Source organism: Aspergillus sydowii (genome assembly GCF_001890705.1).
Source record: "Aspergillus sydowii CBS 593.65 unplaced genomic scaffold ASPSYscaffold_1, whole genome shotgun sequence".
Lineage (NCBI taxonomy): Eukaryota > Fungi > Ascomycota > Eurotiomycetes > Eurotiales > Aspergillaceae > Aspergillus > Aspergillus sydowii.
The window spans coordinates 1,194,613-1,211,955 of NW_024467859.1; the positions used below are offsets into that span (position 1 = coordinate 1,194,613).

The window sequence follows — 17,343 nt, forward strand, 5'->3', positions numbered from 1 at the left end:
GTGAATCAGTGCCCGGTCCGCGTCGATTACAGCGGCAGGAGCAGGGGCAAGCGCATCAAGACAGTTCGGGACCTTCTTCAGGCTCTCCAGGATCAGCATACGCATACTATCCCGTTCAAGGCCTCCCAATGGGACTGTCTCGTTTCGGACAGCGCGGACTGGCCACAGGCAGTGAGCCGCAGAGTATACAAATACATCTGAACTTCGATATTGAGGAATAAATTGATCTAGGTGGGGGTTTGCGGTGTGAGCTGGCTGACTATATCTCTATTGAGCCTCCGTTGGATGTCATTAGAGTTGGTTCGAGGCCTAAGAAAGGAGGTACTGAGTTGGAGATTGGGTTAGTTTCTTCGACGGTGGTTGTAGAAGAGGGTATGCTGGAGGCTCTAGTTGAGAAGCTGGGGAGAACGTTTGGTGACTTTATGACCAATCCAGAAAGGGGTTGGGATAAAAATTATTTGGGTATGCTTAATAGTATACATGTCTATCAATTTTCAAAAGCCTAGATATTGAAATACCATGACGAATATACTAGTCGATTTCTTCAACTATCCATGTTTCCGCCCTCTCTCACGCCCCGCACAGCAATCTGGCACAGCTGCAAGACCGAGTCGCCCCCCAGAATCTTCACGACAGGAACCTCAGCGCCCAACTCTCGCACAAACCATGTCCGTATCTCCACCGCGACCAGCGAGTCAATACCTAACTCGATGAGCGGCTGTTTTGGATTTTCTACAACAGACCTCGGTGGCAACTGTAATATGGACTCCAGCTTGGTAGCAAAAGCCGCGACAGTCACCGCCATGGCATCCTCTTCGTTCTGTGCCTCTAGCGCCAGCTTCCGGATATCTCCTGATTTTCCTGCCTTCTGCTGGTGCTCTTTATTTCCTAAGTTATTGTAAGGCACAAAATGTCCAAACCGCGGGTTCCCTAGCCACACGACCGGCTGGTTCGGGACCAGAGGCACGGTAGGAGGTTGAATGCCCATAATGATATTGTGAGATCCAGAGCTTGAAGCAGCACCAGGTCTCCCCGTTCGAATTGCCTGAGCAAATGTATGATGCACGTCTATCTCAGACAAAGGCATCGACCGCAATTTATTGAACTGCCGCTGCATCTGGCTACTGGAATTGCGCGTTACGTAGCCGACGTCACTGACATATCCGATGTGGATTATTGAGGCTGCGTCGCCGCGGGCACGGCGATGTTCCACCAGTGCCTCCATGTAGAGATTGGCGCAGTTGTAGTTTGACTGTCCTGCATTGCCGACAATTGCTGCAGCTGATGAGAGCAGGATGAAGAAGTCGAGTTTGCTGTCCCTGAACACGGCATCGAGATGCTCAGAGCCGTCGACCTTTGGAGCGAGTGTCTTGTTTAGTTGGTTCACATCCATATCCAGGAATAGGGAGTCTGATAGGACCATGGCTGCGTTGCAGACGCCGGCAACTGGTGGCATTGTCTTTTGTATATTGTGGACAACGTCCTCCACTGACTCTTTCTTGGCCACGTCCATGGCGACAACTTCTACCCTGGCTCCCTGGCGATGGGCATCCTCAAAGAGAGAACTGTCTATTTGGGGTCTTCGGCTGGCGATTACTATAAACCTGGCACCGTTACGGAGCATCCAGCGGCAGATCGAGAGTCCCAAGCCCCCTGCGGCCCCTACCATGAAATATGTCCGGTCAGGATGGAAGAGATTCTGCGTTGAAAGAGGCGCAATTGTGGCTTTGAGAAGCTCAGAGTCATGTCTCTGCCAGTCAGTCACATATGGTCTGTTGCTGAGCAGATGAAGGTCGGCGCCTGCTAACTGAGCTGCTGGAACAATGTCGCTTTCGTCTACCCGGACAGCGCCTATTTTCGCGGCCGAATACGCATACCCAAGTAGTGCTGAGATATTTACCTGGTCTCCATTGAGGACGTGTTTTAGAAGGTGACTATCAAAATGCCACCGCGTGCAAGTGGGTGGAAGACACGCTTGGACTGTCTGGCTAGCGGTCGAACCATCTGGCATGCAATCCACATACAAGTTAATATCCGTAGGTAATAGACGCCCAACTTCACGCTTCGATGCCAAGGGATGGATTTTGATCCAATCAGCCAGTCCATTGGGGCTCGATGTCACGAAGTAAACTCGTGCTCCAGCGTGCATCAAATCAGTTGTAATTAGAGAGGCAATTGATTCTGATGGTGGCTCGTACACAAGAACTCTCAATCCAGACCCTGCGATCATGGACAGTGCTTTGGAGAGTAAACAGGCTGTGATTGCTTTGATGGTGGTCACAGCCTCGGTATCATTGTCGACGGGAAATATATCAGACAACCCTAACTGCACCAGCGAGGAGTTGCATTTCGAGATTCCAATCACAGATGATCTAGACCCATCCTGAGTCCCATAAACAAGATACAGTCCATGACCCTGATTATTTGGAATATGCACCGCGTACTTTACTGAGATAGAAGTGCGGGCACTGGTGCAGGGAATTACGGCCTTGTCGGTGTGTTCAGCTTGTAGCATCATCCTGGACGCCCCCGGCACTGCCTTGATGATAGTATCTGTTGGATCCGCCAGCTTTGTCACTGCGCGTGTTGACGCAAGATACACCTCGTTCAGGTCATTGTCCATAACCACCCGTGGAATAAGCACCTGGCTGGTGGCAGCCAACATAACTTCGGGTTCCTGTTTCCATAACTGCTTATATATGTCCCCATCACTCTGCATTATGCGGTCCTGCTCACTCAGTTCATGCAGTCGAAGAAGGCTCTCAACTAAGTATTGGGCTGTCACCGAGTCACGTACACCCGTTTCAAGACTGACAATCTGTGTTCGCAGCTGCGGTATCTCATTTTCAAGGACTCGTGCTATACCTGGAAACATAGCAGCTCGAGGGGTCTGTGTCTTGTCTGCGGGCTTCACCCAGAGTAGTACCCGAGCATTTATTAACATGTTTTGCAGCAGGTTTAGCCGTCGTGCTGTCATTCCTGTAAAGAGAGGCTCGTCTATTTCGTGCAGACAAATTATGTCCATGTTGGGTTGCAGCTGAACGGAATCAAGCCCATCAAGGCTGGGAATGACGTGCAACGACTGGTGCAACGGCTCAGGAAGGTACTTTTCAATCTGGCTGGCAAGATTCGACGTCTCCAACTTTTTTCCTCCTATCAGCAACACAGGGGGTCCCTCTAGAGGGTGGTCGAATTCAGATGCATCCGTAGTCAATGGATCTTGCAAGCGAAGGAATGTCCCGTCCACTGACTGGCTAACGATCAAAGATAGAGTATGCTTATCCTCATCAGCAACGTCATGGAAAACGGTATCAGCTCCTGAGAAACCCGTCTGACCCAGAAGCTTATCCCAGTCTGCGCATGAGACCGCCGGATACAGTCTACGATTCTCCTCCTCGCCCAGCCACAGCCCACTCAAGCCGCCGAAACTAACCAGAAGCCGGAAAGACTGTGTATTTGTGACTTCGAAGAGCAGCAGGTATCCCCCAGGCCGGAGCAACGATCGAATGTTTCGTAGTGTGCTTTCCAGGCTGCGAGTTGCGTGGAGAACATTGGCTGCGATGATCACGTCGTACGAGTGCGGTATGAAGCCCTGGGTCGATGGGTCTCTTTCGATGTCGAGGACTTTAAATATCATTTGATTGAGACAGTCTGTAAACTTTTCTCTTGCGCCGGAGAAAAAGCCAGCGGAAATGTCTGTGTATGTGTACATATCGTATGCGGGCTTGATCGCGTCCAGGACACTCCAGGTCTAAACATCATTGATATCATATCAACAGGAGTCGTTTAAAGTTAATATCAGATTATAAGAGATGACATACCGTAGCGCCCGTCCCTGCACCTATCTCCAGAATATTACACCGCGGGAATTTGAACGAGATCTGCTGCATCGCCCGAGCAAGACACTGATTGATCTTGATGAATCCTCCATCTCGCATATAATACCGATCCAGCAGATCATCCTGCTTCAGGACTTCCAGCATGTGCATCTCCCCGCGGACTACTCTCGCAAGATTCTCCCCTGTAGCCTTCAACATCTCCAGCTCTACTTCATTCGGATTCTCCGCGTCCAGTCGATCCATGGTTGCCTGCGTATCTTCCAACCACTCCCGTTTCATGGTCCGATGCTGACCCTTCCGCGTGAGCTCCAGATGCACGTCAAATGCCTCGAGCATGCGTTGATGGTACCACGTCATCTTTTCCCTGTCAATATCAGACTCTTCAAGCTCCTTCACCAACCGTTTACCGTAGAACAATGCCATACGCTCTGCAGCTTCACTCAGACGTAAAATCTGCTGCTGCTGCTGCTGCTGCACTTTATCATCTCCATAAACAGACTCTGTAACCTCAAGCCTACATACAATATCAGCCCCCCAAACCGTTTTTGAGAATATAGGTCTGTCATGCAAGACATCCAACTCCCCAATCATGCGAACCTGCAACCCCTCAAGCTGGAGGAATCCACGACCGCCGTCTCCGTCTACCGCTGGATCATAGATATTGAGATCCCCGGTTACCGCATCTGCAGTCTGTCGGACGACCCATGTTTCGAATTCTGCACGTATGTTGTCTCCGAGTGCGGGTGCGGCTGGCTTTGGTTTTGCCTTGGATCCGACGACCCGGACACGGTCTATATATGAGGGTAGGAGCGCAGATGAGACCTGGCCGCTGTTTGGATGTGTTCGTGCGAGGAGCAGTGCTTGGAATGCGACGTCGAGGAGGGCCGGGTGCACCAAGTACGCATCATCGTCGACGCCGAGTGCACCGCCCGGCCAGAGTCCGGTGGCGGTGGAGTAGTCTAGACACCGCTGGCAGGTGTCGATGCTGCGGAAGAGACCGGAGTATTTGAGTCCGATGCGGTGGAACATGGTGTAGATGTCGTCGGTGTTGATGGGAGTCAAGTCCGCAGGGGGTGGTCCTTTTGGAGGCAGGATGTTGTGGTATGAAGCGGTATCGTTGTCTGATATCCGGCGGAGGTGAAGAGCAAGGTTGCCGCTGCAGGTGTGTATCATGGCTCCGGATATCTCATCGGGGTAGACGTAGTACGAGAACTGGGCCTTCATGATCTGAACATCGCCCTCTGATGCAGATGCCGATTCCTCCAGCACACGAACAGTAAAGAGCGTTTCAACCCCAGCCTTGTCATCTGGTACAACAACAGGCCGAAGAAACCTCACCTTCTCAATCTCAAGAAGTTCCAGATGTTTCTTCTTCTTCTGCATTGCGGCAAGATACCGACCTGCCTCGGCCGCAATCGATACATACGCTGCCCCAGGGAGTAGAATGTCGCCCAGGACCTCGTGCCCACTGAGCCAGGACAACTCATTCTGTCTGAGAACGTTTCGCCAGCGGAGTTCTCGGTTGTTATCGTCTGGCGTGCGCCGGCCTAGTAATTCATGCGGCTTGTCGCTGTCTGTGCGGAATCGGCGGGACATGCGAGACTCGCGCCAGAAGACGCGGTCATGGTCCCAGGAATACGTTGGCAGGTCTTTTATAAGCGCGGGAGCCTTGGCAGGTGAGTATCCCTGCAAGGTATTTTCAACAGAAAACGCCTTGTAGAACCCATTTAGGTCTATAGATAACGGGCCCAACTGCATCCATACACCCGCAAGGGTATCGCCCAATGCCTCGATGTCATTCTCTCCTCGCTTCAACGTCCCAGTGTAATAAGGAGCAGCGCCTAATACTTCTTTAAAGATCTGCTCCGTCGGTCCTTTCAGCGCGGGGTGGGGACCAATTTCAACAGCCAGGTCGAATAGTCCCCCATGCTGCAGGGCTGACATGATGGCGCGAGAGAATAGCACGGGTTGAACCATGTTTTCCACCCAGTAAGGCCCGGAAAGTGTACTCAGCTCTGTTTCTATATTTCCGTGTACACTCGAGTGCCATATCGGTGATTTTCCTGCACTGTGAAGTTGCTGCTGTTGCTGCTGCTGTACTTGTATATTACACGCCAGCAACGAACTCAAGTACGCCTGCGCACAGGGCAGCATATGATGCGAATGATAAGCCGTATCGACCTTGAGCTGTCGCACAAATACACCGTCCTGCTCGAGTCGTTCCTTAGCCTGCAAAATAGCTCCAAGGTTGCCAGAAATAGTCACACTTCGTGGCGCATTCACAGCCGCGACCTGGATATGACCTTCTCCGAATTCAGGACGCGTGCAGAACTCCAGTGCATCATCAAAGGACAATCCCACCGCGAGCATCCCTCCCTTCTCGCCGTCTCGACCCCGTGCAAGACTCGCGTGGAATCCGCGGTAGTAGGCTATCTGCATTGCTCCTTCAAGTGTGATATTACCGCTGGCATACGCGGCGGCGATTTCACCAGAAGAGTGGCCGACGACATGGTCGAATTTGATTCCTGCCGCGGTTAAGAGCTTAACCAGGCTGATCTGGACTGCGGTACATAAGGGCTGTGAAATGGCGGCCAAGTTAATCCGCGAGCTGGTGCTGGTGCTGGTGCTGGTGCTCGTTAGTTCATCAACCAGTGACCAACTCGGAATATCTTCATCGGGTAAAGCCTGTAGCACTGCTTCACAGGCTTCTATGCTCTGGCGGAAAAGAGTACAGTGGAGGAATAGTTTACGGCCCATGGCCGGCCACTGTGCACCTTGACCTGTGAATATTCCTAGAATTCTAGGGCTCTGATTTATCAGTGGTGGTTCGTATCCAGCCTCACGGCGCGAGACGTAGCGTTCCATTTTCTCCAAGATGGCATCTCGAGATACTCCAGAAAAAGAAGCTCGTATTCGATGCGTGGAGCGGCGCGAGTAGAGAATCCAGCTGAGATCGCGAAGATCTATACACGGGTTGTCATGCCGCAGATGCTGTATATATGCTTTGATGGTACGTAGCAACGACGACCCAGACCGAGCTGAGAAGAATAACGAGACAGCCGGAATCAACTCTTCCTCAGGGACATGTTCTTTCGTAATATTAATGTTGCTCTCTTCTGCAAAACTCTCGATAATCGCGTGCGCATTGGTCCCCCCGAATCCGAAACTATTCACGCTCGCGCGCATCGGTGAACCTGCTGGCCGTTCTGGCCAACTGAGTGGTTCTTTCGTGATCTGTAACGGCCCATAATACGGTTCAATTTCTGGATTCAGTTCGTTGAAGAGGAGGTTTGGAGGGATTGTCTTGTGCTTAATAGCCAATATGGCCTTCAGCACGCCCGCTAATCCCGCACAGCCCTCTAAATGCCCGATGACGGTTTTGATAGACCCGACGTGGATTGTATCTGACCTATCTGGCATAGAAGAAGAAGATGAAAATTTGATAAATGCCTCACTGATAGCCCTCGCCTCCACAGGATCTCCAACCGGCGTCCCAGTCCCATGACACTCCACAAACTGCGGCGCATCCCTCACCGGATCCAGTCCAGCACGTCGATACGTACCCCGTATCAGATCCCTCTGAGCCACCGCCGAAGGCACCGTCAGCCCAGCGGCACTCTGGCCACCCGAGTTAACACCCGTACCCCGAATCAAAGCATCGATGGCATCCCCGTCCCTGATCGCGCACCTGAGCGGCTTCAGCACCAGCACCGCCGCGCCCTCACCGCGCGCATACCCATTCGCAGCCCCATCCCACATCCAACACCGCGCGTCTGGCGAGAGCATGTGGAGTTTCGACTCGAGGATATACCGGCTCGGGTCTAGGATGAGATTCACCCCCGCGACGACTGCCGTTTCGCAGTCTCCGACGCGGAGAGCCGTGACGGCATGGTGCATTGCTACCAGAGAGCTCGAGCACGCGGTGTCAATGGTCTCGGATGGGCCGTGGAGGTCGAATACATAGGATATCCGGTTCGAGATGATGCTGCTGGCTGTTCCTGTTGCGGCGTACGTTGTGAGAGTCTCCATGTCCCTGCGCTGAATCGCGGACCAGTCGTCTGTCATGCACCCAACATAGACACCCGTTGGGGAACCCTTCATCTGGTGGAGCGTAAGACCCGCGGACACAAATGCTTCGTAGACGGTTTCTAGCAGGATGCGCTGCTGAGGATCCATACTGGCTGCCTCGACGGGGCTGATGCCGAAGAAGGAGGCGTCGAAGAGACGGATGTCTTCTTCGTCCAGGAGATAGGACTTGTTGATGACATCCGTTGCCCCGTGGGTGTCTCCGTTCTCGTGGAAGAAGCGGTGCAGGTTCAGTCGCTCCGGGTCGAATTCCTTCAGGACGTCTCGGGGGTGAAGCAGCAGCTCCCACAGTTTTGTGGGCGTCTGGGACTGGCCTGGGAATCGGCATGCCGAGCCGATTACGGCGATTGGTTCGTGCATTCTTCTCAATACAAACAAGAGGGGTTTTATTATTTCCAGTTAGAATGGATTCAGCGGCATTTTTATTTTACACCTCTCCAGTGAGATTTCAGCCAAGCCAGCTGCAAATGAGGGGTAAGCTCATACCAGGTTGGAGTCCAGCGTGTTTAATATGCATGGATGTGAGAAGCCACTAGTAAGACGCCTATTGGCAGTAGCAGCACGAAAGAGGCTTAAGACAGATCTGAACAACTTCAGTCAAAACTTACAAAGTATCTTATTCCGGCAGGTCAGAATTACAAGTTTCAGAACCTGACATCGCAACCGTTGCCCTCAAGCAGTATATCATAGGTTAATAGTACTATCAAGAACACTCCGCCTGCCTCCTCATCCCACAAGCACAAACATCCCTTGCAAACTGCTCCTCGCCATCAACCTTCGCATGCAACTGCTGTCTCCTCTGCGCCGGCCAAATCTCCTCTCCCCTCTCCACCTCCCAGTCCCAATGGCCCCTCAACTCCCTCTGCACAAGCTCCTTGAAATACAACACCCCGCTCTCCCTCGCCCCATGCAACGGCCCATGCACATAAACCCCGGAATTCAAATTCCTCTGCACCCCGTTACACAGATCATAATCCTCCAGCTCAATCCCCTCAAAGAACGCCGCGGCCCGCTCGAACGCTTCCGCGGGGGAAGCAGGGTTCCGGAAGACCTGGTACTCCGTTGTAACGGTTGTCGAAGACGTCGGGACGACGCGCATGATGAAGAAGTAAGGCGTGGACAGGTTCACTGACGTATTGGGGAAGTTGTACGTGAAGGCGCCGTTGCCAAAGTACTCAAAGTCCTGCGGCTTGATGTCGTCGCGGTTCGGGGGTGAGTGCTCGAAGCGCCCTGAGTAGGGCGTTACGGAATATCGGTCTAGATTGGTGATTTTGGTAATTCCGGGGTGGCTTGCTTTGCAGTGGTAGCACTTTGTTATTGACTCTGTTAGTATGAGAGTGTAGAAGAGGTAGGGTTAGTTAGGGTTATGAGTTATAGGGGATGGACCTCGTTGTAGTTCTCCCCGACGACTTTCCAGTTGTATTTCCCGTTTGTGGTCCACGTACGATGGTACACGTACTCGTCAAGATTGAAGTCGTCCAGTCTAGGCTGCTCGTCCGTGTCTCCGTTCATCTTATCCCAAGGGATAGTAGGAGTCTCGGCGGAGTCGAGGTTCACCCAGACAAAGCCGATCTTGTCGACGTGGGTATGGATCTTGAAGAGACTATACTCCGCCGCGTCAAAGTCCTGGAGGTCGTCAAACTTGGGCGCCTTGGTTAATTTGCCATCGAGATTATACGACCAGCCTACACCGTTAGCCTTAACAAGCCCCATGAAGGGAGGAAGAGTGAGTTGAGAAGAGTGCCAACCGTGATATCCACAAGACAGAATCGACCTCTTCCCCTCATCCGGAGCGTCCTTGTCAATCAGCGGGTACGCGCGGTGGCGACAGACATTATGGAATGCCTGGATCTTGCCTTCCTTGTTCCTGACAAGCAGGAAGTCGAACCCTGCGATCTCGAAGCGGAGGTAACTTCCGGCTTCGGGGAGACGAAGACGGTGTGTAGTTAGTAGCCAGTGCTTGGAGAAGATCGCGCGGCGCTCGAATTCGTAGAACAGGGGCTCCGTGTACCACGACGCAGGAAGGTTTCCCTCCAGGATGGGCTTTTTGGGGCCGGTGTCTTCGGCCTTGCCGTTGGTGGGTGTGGTGAATCTGTTTTGGAGTGCTCCGAGCATAGTTGAGGTTGGTTTTTAGGAATTTAGAGATATTTGGTGGTGATAGACGATGTGCATTGGACGACTTTATACATTACTCTATGCCCACTACTAAAGTCCAGAACATAAGTCAATCTAGAAATCCTTCGCGAAGCCTCATCGACTCGGTGCCCACTGTAGGCTGCCCATGATGTTGATACAGTATGTATGCACCCCAAACCTTCATGATGAGGCTTGGCTTCTTTCTGGGGTTAGACCAGACATTAGCAATTGTCATAGCTTCAAATATTAAAAACCGACTCCAACAACATCGGCAGCAATCCCGATGAGCAGGACAGTTGGAGACGCAACTCTCCAATCAGGGCTTCATCGCGGTCGCTGCCCTAATGCGGTAATCCCCAGCGGTTCCAGTTGCAGTGGCGCAGTCTTATTAACAGGCTCAGAGCTGCACTTTAATTCACTGCAATCTATACCCCTCATCTAGTACGTACCTTCCGAAGTGTCAGGTCAGAATGTCAACCTCCCCCGACGGCATCTACGAACCAGGCATCGTCGACCCGGGTCTCCCTGGTAAATCCCCGACGAAGCCATTCTGGCTTTCTGAGCCCTCCAGGATAAGCAACCTCCAATCACCATGGACCGACCAAGCCGACATAATCATAATTGGCTCTGGCATGACAGCAGCGAGTCTCACGCGCTCGCTCTACGCCCGGAAACCAAATCTCAACATCGTCATCGTCGAGGCCCGTGGTCTCTGCTCCGGCGCTACAGGGCGTAATGGCGGCCACTGTAAGGTCATGAGCCCCGGTGTCTGGTTCGAGAGGCAGCAGGCGTACGGCACGGAAGAGGCACTGCGCGTTATGCGCTTTGAGCACAGCCATCTCGACGAGCTGGTTAGGTGTGTTAGGGAGAATGGCATCCAGTGTGACCTGCGGCTGCATGAGGGCGTTGATGTCTACCATGATGAACATACCTTTGGTCGCGCGGTGCGCGCACTCAAGGACATGCGCAAATACGCACCAGACCTTGCAGAGAAATATACCGTCTACACCAACCGAGCGGACCTAGACGCCCGACACTGCCCGGTGGAAAGCGTCGGTGCGATCGGGATGCCCTCGGGCTCTATATGGCCGTATAAATTCGTAACGGGGCTCTTCGAGAAATACGTCAGAGACCACAATCTAACCATCCAAACAAACACCGTCGTCACAGGCATAGACGAGAACCCAGACACAGGGACTGTGAGAACTACACGGGGGGACATCAGCGCACCGATCATCGTCCACGCCACAAACGCCTGGATGAGCCATCTGGTGCGAGAGCTGCAGCCGTTTGTCTCGCCTGTGCGTGCGAATGTCCAGCGCCATGTCCCGGACTCGAATATCAAGGTCGATAACTCGCTCTGGTTGCGCTACGCTGAGCACGACTATGATTACATGGTACAGCGCCCAGACGGGGCCTTTATAATCGGCCGCGCGAACACAGGCCGCCGCGCAACAAGCGACGATGGAAACACGGACGTGCTACCTCAGACGCACCTCCGCACTGTAGTCCCCGCGCTGTTCGACTTCAAGACTCGGAACGTGCAAGTCACGCACGCCTGGAGTGGGTGCGTTGCATTCACGCAGGACGGGAACCCGTTCGTAGGGAAGTGGCCGGGGCAGGAAAGGCGGCACCAGTGGGTTTGCGGTGCGTATCAGGGGATTGGCATGGTCAGGGCGTTCAGATCAGCGCAGGCTCTAGCTTGTATGGTTCTGGGTCTGAATGTGCCGGAGGAGTTTCCACGGTCGATGGTTGTAAATGCGGAGCGACTAAAGAGGTTGGATTCGTCGGTTGTGGCTAAGCTGTAGTAGCAGAATAACAGTGTTTATTTATTAATATTATATATATATTTATAGTATAGCTATATAGGAAGTACGTGTTTTAGTTTATTGAAATATATATACTATACTAGAAAGTACTAGATTTAGGATTATACTAGTAGGCAGGCATATAGTGCATCGTGCCTTCCTTTTTAGCACAATATTTACTTTCCAAGGAAGGTGCGTGGTCGTTGCTTCCATATATTGTCCGCGTAGTTGTTAACTTCGAAAACAGCAGTCCACACAGAATACAAATAGCTCTATCTAGGAAAAGTAGCATATCATACTCCTGTATTGAAGCCCAACCCACCCCTATCTCTCCATACTTCCTCCCATCCAGGATAAAACGGACTCTCTGCCAACGTCGCCTCCTCCCAACCCTTCTCTACAACACCCCTCCCAACCTGCTCCCTCTTCCACTCCTGCAACGCCCCCAACACAACCCCCAACAAATGCTTATGCACCTTGGGCTCCGTAATCAGCTTCTTCCCCTCCGTAACCTGCTTATACAGCAGCGCGGGGATATAAGGCTCCCCACGCAGCTCCGTCATCGGCGTGAAGATGGCTTTGAAATTAAACACGATTGCTCCGGATAGTGGGAGGCGGCGGAGCGTCTGCCAGTCCACCCGGAGGTAGCATTGATCGATTGAGATTGGTTTGTTGGAGTCTGAGTATCGCGTCCCGGCGTTCAGCGCGTATTCTTCGGGGGTTACGAAGAGGGGTTTCCAGTCTTCGATGAACCAGGCGCCTCGTTGGATGGAGGTGTTGGTGGGGAGTTTGGCAAAAAACCTGTACATCTTGTTTAGACTTGGATCCAGAATGAGAAGAATGAAAAGAAAAAGTGAAGAGCGATTTCGCATACTTATCCATCGACTTGGCCATCTTATCGTAGTCGTTCACTTCGGTGTGGATAGCTCGCAGCGGTCTACCAAAATGCGTGCCAAACGTCCAGCCGATCGAGGAGCAGATATATCCCGCGCGGAGATGATAAACACCATCCTCTTCATTCCGCATCATGATCGCAAAGTCCTCGGGGACATTATCGAAGAGAACATGAAGCGGATGTCTCGCCGTAAGATCCGTCCTCGTATCAAGGAGCCGGTTCACGAAAACCGTATTGGACTCTTCCAGCGAAAACTGGCGCGGGTATCTGATACACAGATTCTGCAGCACCATTTCCATGAGCTCGCGACAGGCGAGCTCTGAGACCGGCGAGGGGGAATAATTCAGGATACTGGATCCGTGTTCGTCTAGGAGGGACTTGCGCTGTTTGAGACTTTCAAAGTAGTTTTTCTCTAGCTCGATCCAGAAATCAGGTTCGAATTTTGAGAGAGCTGCACGTGTTAACAAATTTTCGATAGCAGTGGACATATAAGATCTGTTGTCTTACCCATTGTCTGATGATAAGCCCATCGGAATGGACGATACGGCCGAAAGCAGGCTGTCGTGATGTCGAACTCTGGGCATGGCGTCGGGTGAGGAACGCCACTTAGGACAGAGTAATCAGGGAATCGGCCTAGTGCTTCGATGTCTGCCGTTGAGAAGCCGGTAGGGGTGAAATATGGATGAGACTCTGTCAGGGACGAGGACGGTAGGGTGGATGGAAGCTGGTACGATTGTACCGCGACGTCTGCTGGGGTTGCTCCGAGGAGCTTTTGGTATTCCTTAGCTGTAGAGACGGGATTCGGTGTAGAAAGAAGTGCTTGTCGAGACGAAGGGGGAAATTGGGTTTTCAAGTCTGTACCAGAACCGGGCCTAGATCCCGATTTCAAGAATGAAGTTGGGCGCTGTTTCTTTGCAAGAAGGCCGTATAGTTTGTGTAGAAGAATCGGGATCAAAGTGAACAAGAGGATTAGCCCTAACAGCGGATATCCACTGAGGCCCAACGGCAATGAATCGTAAAGAGCCATTTCAACTTGGATTTACTGCTTTACCTGTCGACCTCATTGATAGTCCTCACACTCTTATCTTGTCTGACACTTTAACCACCACCCCTACACGCCAGCCAATGGAAATCTGGTCGCGGTGAATTTCCTATTACGGCAGCACAACTGGCATCCGTTTGGAGACACATCTTGGCGAGCGCATCTGACTGAAATGAGAGACCTGGTCATGATAATCTGACCCGATGTCTACTGAGTTCAAGTATCAAGTGCTTGACTGCCCTCACATTCAGTACAACTAATTCACCATGTCAATGACCTATGAGGATAGTCTGTCCGCGCGAGCCCCCCTTCCCATCCCCGCAATCGCCGACTCCGTCCTGGACCAGTTCAAAATGACCAACAAAGTCTGCGTGATCACCGGCGCAAGCCGCGGCATCGGACAAGCCGTCGCAGAAGCCTTCGCAGAGGCCGGCGCAGATACCGTAGTCAACATCCACCAGTCGCCCGACCCAAACTTAGCCGACAGATCTGCGGGCCTGGGCAAGCGCTACGGCGTAACTATGGTGAACCGTCGATGCAACGTCGCAGACCCCAGCGCGGTAGAGAGTTTACTCGCCTCCCTCCGCGCAGAATATGGCAGAATCGACGTCTTCGTCGCTAATGCAGGCGTCGGGATCCCGAAACCCATCCTCGAGCAGACGCTAGAAGAGTACCATGCGCAGATGGACGTGAATGTGCACGGGGTCTTCTACTGCGCGAAGGCCGTGGGTGCGATCTTCAAGGAGCAAGGGGCTGGCAACTTCATCATCACGGGCAGCATCAGTGGGCGCGTGGTCACTGTTCCTGTGGATCATATCACGTATAACATGACCAAGGCGGCTGTGACGCATCTTGGGCGTAGTCTTGCGCGTGAGTGGCGGGACTTTGCGAGGGTTAATGTTGTGGCCCCGGGGTATATTGAGACTGCGATGAGTTCGTGCCAGGCGTCGAATAAGGAGGCTTGTCGAATGGCTGTTATGGGGCGGTTAGGTGGGTTTTCTTCATTCCTTCACTCCTTTATTCCTTTATTTTCCCTTTCCACCCATTTTATTGTGTCTAGTACTGATGCACTTGAATAGGCGACGCCAAGGAGTTGAAGGCTATATATCTGTATCTAGCCAGCGACGCAAGCTCGTTTGTCACCGGGGCTGAGTTTACAGTAGACGGCGGATATACATTGACATGAGGATGAGTAAATTATTAGAGACTATTGGCCAACCAATAGGATTAGGTTTTAAGATACTTACCTACCTTAGCTGCTCCTATCAGACGCAGGCTGTTTGTTACCCCATCTCAAGTGCGGAGAAGCTTGTCACTCCGCATTCTTCTCTTTGACGTCTTCAGTCTTCTTCGTCACTTCCATCTCGCATCACCCATGAAATGAAATCTCCAGTTTTGTATTATGAACCAACGGATATTCTCCCTCCCCCCACAAAGACCCCGGCGCAGGCCCGTGCACAAGTCGTTTTCTGGCTGCGCGACATGCAAAGCCAGAAAGGTAGGGCTGGTCTTGAACCCCAATCAAAGCTCCCTGTTAAAAAAAAATTATTCCGTAGATTAAATGCGACGAGACAAGGCCCTGCTGTGCGCGATGTAAGGAAAGAGGGCTCTCGTGCCCTGGTACCGCAACGAAGCCGAAGATCCGGTGGTCGACAAAGCATGAGAAGTACCAAGCAAAGAAGTCTCCTGCAACGGATGGAATAGAACTGGGCCTGTCTATGGCAGACTCGGAAGAGATCTCGCTGTCGTCGCCTGTTGCTGAACTTGGACGCGAACGCGAACAGGGGAGAGACTCAACTAACGACTTAGATCTCTCTGATGACGCACTAGGGGTTTTGCATACCGAGCACGGTATCTTACAGATCCTGGAAGAAGGCGAAGGAAGTCCAAACGCCCACGCTCTATCTCTCGATAATATCATATCGGAATCCATACCCTCCGAGCTATCCGACACGCAAAGCGAACTCGTCGGCGCATACTTCGCCATAGTCTGCCCGATCTTCTCAACATTCGACTCGGAGCAGAATCTCTTCCGCACATTCGTGAGCCAGCGATGGCAGTCGTCAATCTCAATGTTCTACGCAATCATGAGTATGGCTGCCGCGAAGCTAACGCGGACAAGCCCCGATATGAAACTGCAGGCATTGCAGTACCAATCACTTGCGCTCTCGAACCTGTACTCGGATGTCTGTGGTGCTTCGGGATGGACTACGGAGCTTTTATTTGTGGTTCTGATGCTGGGGCTGAGTACGAGCTGGCATGATATAACGGACTTGGGGATCGCGCATCTCAAGGCGATGCAGGCCGCTGTGCTTGATGGGGCTGTGCAGCGGTCGTGCGACCAGCAGATTCTCGGGTTTTTCAGAAATTCTGTGGTGTATTGGGAGATGGTGGTATGTTCTGTGAATGATGAGGTCTCTGTGCATGATTATTCCAAGGTCGACGACACGCACCCGCAGCCCCAGCCGGATGGCCAAACCCTTAATCAGAGTCAGAGCCAGAGTCAGAGTCAGACTCAGACTCAGATATCTCGCATAATGCCCCATCCATGGGCAGGCGTCGCCTCAGCACCGCAGGAACTCTTCGCCCGAGTCGCGCGCCACATTCGCCAAGTCCGGTCTTTTAGTTCGGGCAATGCACTCTCCCCAGATACCTTTCTAGAATCTTTAAATAGTCTAGAGGGTGAAATCTGGCGTCTTGAATTGCCAAAACTCCACGAGATCGCCAATACAGGGGACCTGAATACTCCGGCTATCCATCATCTCCTCCTTGCGGAGGCGTATATGTTTGCGACCCTCTATCAACTATATTATGCCTTCCCGAGTCGGCGCGAGAAGTGTCTCAAGTGGATGGAGGAACTTACAACAGGGGTTCGTATTGGCCATTCAAGTTCATGGGCAGAGCAGCAGGCAAGATCATGGCCGGCGTCGTTACTCCGCGGTCCCTCCTCGAAACGGTGGGTCGACTTCCTAGGACGGAATATTATCATGCGGCTGGAGCAAATCCAGATAAACTCGGGTACCTCCTGTGTTCATTCGCTCTTGTTACTTGTGGGGTCTGGATCACTGGCTGTGACAACGGAGGTGGGGGACAGTACGGGCACGAGTATTGGGAGTGATGAAACAGCGGAGATACTGCGGACGCGCCAGTTTGTGCTTGATAGACTGTCTCAGATCAGCGATTCGATTCTTTCTGAGCCGATTTCCCAGGTGAAATTGGTGGTTGTGGAAATGTTTAAGCGGCTGGATGTTGGGGTTGACGTTTTCTGGATGGACATTCTGCATTCTATGGGGGTTGTTACGATTATTGGGTAGGCTGTCGGAGGGCTTAGCACGGACCTCATTCCTCCGTAAAGCAAGTTGGACGAATGCAAGACAGTAAACCTGATTTGGTCATGGATGGCGAGAGTGTAATGTTCCCTTGGTGTCAGATTCGGCAGGACATCGCGCGTCCACTGTCAACTTGACTATATATGATCCAAATGCTTAGAGTTCCAGTGTAAGCAACAGTTACAAGCTCACCATTGCATTTCAGAGT

At 52.2% G+C, this 17,343-nt stretch overlaps 6 protein-coding genes across 6 annotated transcripts; 3 read left to right on the forward strand and 3 right to left on the reverse strand.

Moving 5' to 3' along the window:
* Positions 1 to 544: 544 nt before the first annotated feature.
* On the reverse strand, positions 545 to 8,285 carry ASPSYDRAFT_25738 (uncharacterized protein; the record flags this gene model as incomplete). Its single annotated transcript, XM_040844199.1, has 2 exons — positions 545 to 3,751; positions 3,822 to 8,285. 2 exons carry the CDS (start codon positions 8,283 to 8,285, stop codon positions 545 to 547), a joined length of 7,671 nt encoding a protein of 2,556 aa, XP_040707493.1.
* Positions 8,286 to 8,617: 332 nt separating this feature from the next.
* On the reverse strand, positions 8,618 to 10,040 carry ASPSYDRAFT_191331 (aromatic ring-hydroxylating oxygenase subunit alpha; the record flags this gene model as incomplete). The annotated part of the gene is made up of 3 exons (XM_040843646.1): positions 8,618 to 9,234; positions 9,312 to 9,610; positions 9,674 to 10,040. The coding sequence occupies 3 exons, from the start codon at positions 10,038 to 10,040 to the stop codon at positions 8,629 to 8,631; spliced, it is 1,272 nt and encodes a 423-aa protein (XP_040707494.1). The 3' UTR covers positions 8,618 to 8,628.
* Positions 10,041 to 11,082: 1,042 nt separating this feature from the next.
* ASPSYDRAFT_38305 (NAD(P)/FAD-dependent oxidoreductase) lies at positions 11,083 to 11,934 on the forward strand. Its single transcript, XM_040845694.1, has one exon. It carries the CDS (start codon positions 11,129 to 11,131, stop codon positions 11,867 to 11,869), a length of 741 nt encoding a protein of 246 aa, XP_040707495.1. The 5' UTR covers positions 11,083 to 11,128; the 3' UTR covers positions 11,870 to 11,934.
* Positions 11,935 to 12,162: 228 nt separating this feature from the next.
* Positions 12,163 to 13,791, reverse strand: ASPSYDRAFT_83735 (heme-dependent oxidative N-demethylase family protein; the record flags this gene model as incomplete). Its single annotated transcript, XM_040851260.1, has 3 exons — positions 12,163 to 12,670; positions 12,744 to 13,215; positions 13,272 to 13,791. 3 exons carry the CDS (start codon positions 13,789 to 13,791, stop codon positions 12,163 to 12,165), a joined length of 1,500 nt encoding a protein of 499 aa, XP_040707496.1.
* Positions 13,792 to 14,072: 281 nt separating this feature from the next.
* ASPSYDRAFT_139424 (uncharacterized protein) lies at positions 14,073 to 14,992 on the forward strand (the record flags this gene model as incomplete). The annotated part of the gene is made up of 2 exons (XM_040840948.1): positions 14,073 to 14,796; positions 14,886 to 14,992. The coding sequence occupies 2 exons, from the start codon at positions 14,073 to 14,075 to the stop codon at positions 14,990 to 14,992; spliced, it is 831 nt and encodes a 276-aa protein (XP_040707497.1).
* Positions 14,993 to 15,151: 159 nt separating this feature from the next.
* On the forward strand, positions 15,152 to 17,327 carry ASPSYDRAFT_38310 (Zn(II)2Cys6 transcription factor). Its single transcript, XM_040845697.1, has 2 exons — positions 15,152 to 15,304; positions 15,363 to 17,327. Exons 1-2 carry the CDS (start codon positions 15,209 to 15,211, stop codon positions 17,118 to 17,120), a joined length of 1,854 nt encoding a protein of 617 aa, XP_040707498.1. The 5' UTR covers positions 15,152 to 15,208; the 3' UTR covers positions 17,121 to 17,327.
* Positions 17,328 to 17,343: the final 16 nt, after the last annotated feature.

What these genes read in the sequence shown, in the direction of transcription:
- ASPSYDRAFT_38305 (XM_040845694.1), top strand. Translation starts at nt 11,129, where the DNA reads ATGCCCTCGGGCTCTATATGGCCGTATAAATTCGTAACGGGGCTCTTC.
- ASPSYDRAFT_38310 (XM_040845697.1), top strand. Translation starts at nt 15,209, where the DNA reads ATGAACCAACGGATATTCTCCCTCCCCCCACAAAGACCCCGGCGCAGG. An exon ending in CGACATGCAAAGCCAGAAAG is followed by an intron (nt 15,305 to 15,362) that starts GTAGGGCTGGTC and finishes ATTATTCCGTAG; the next exon opens with ATTAAATGCGACGAGACAAG.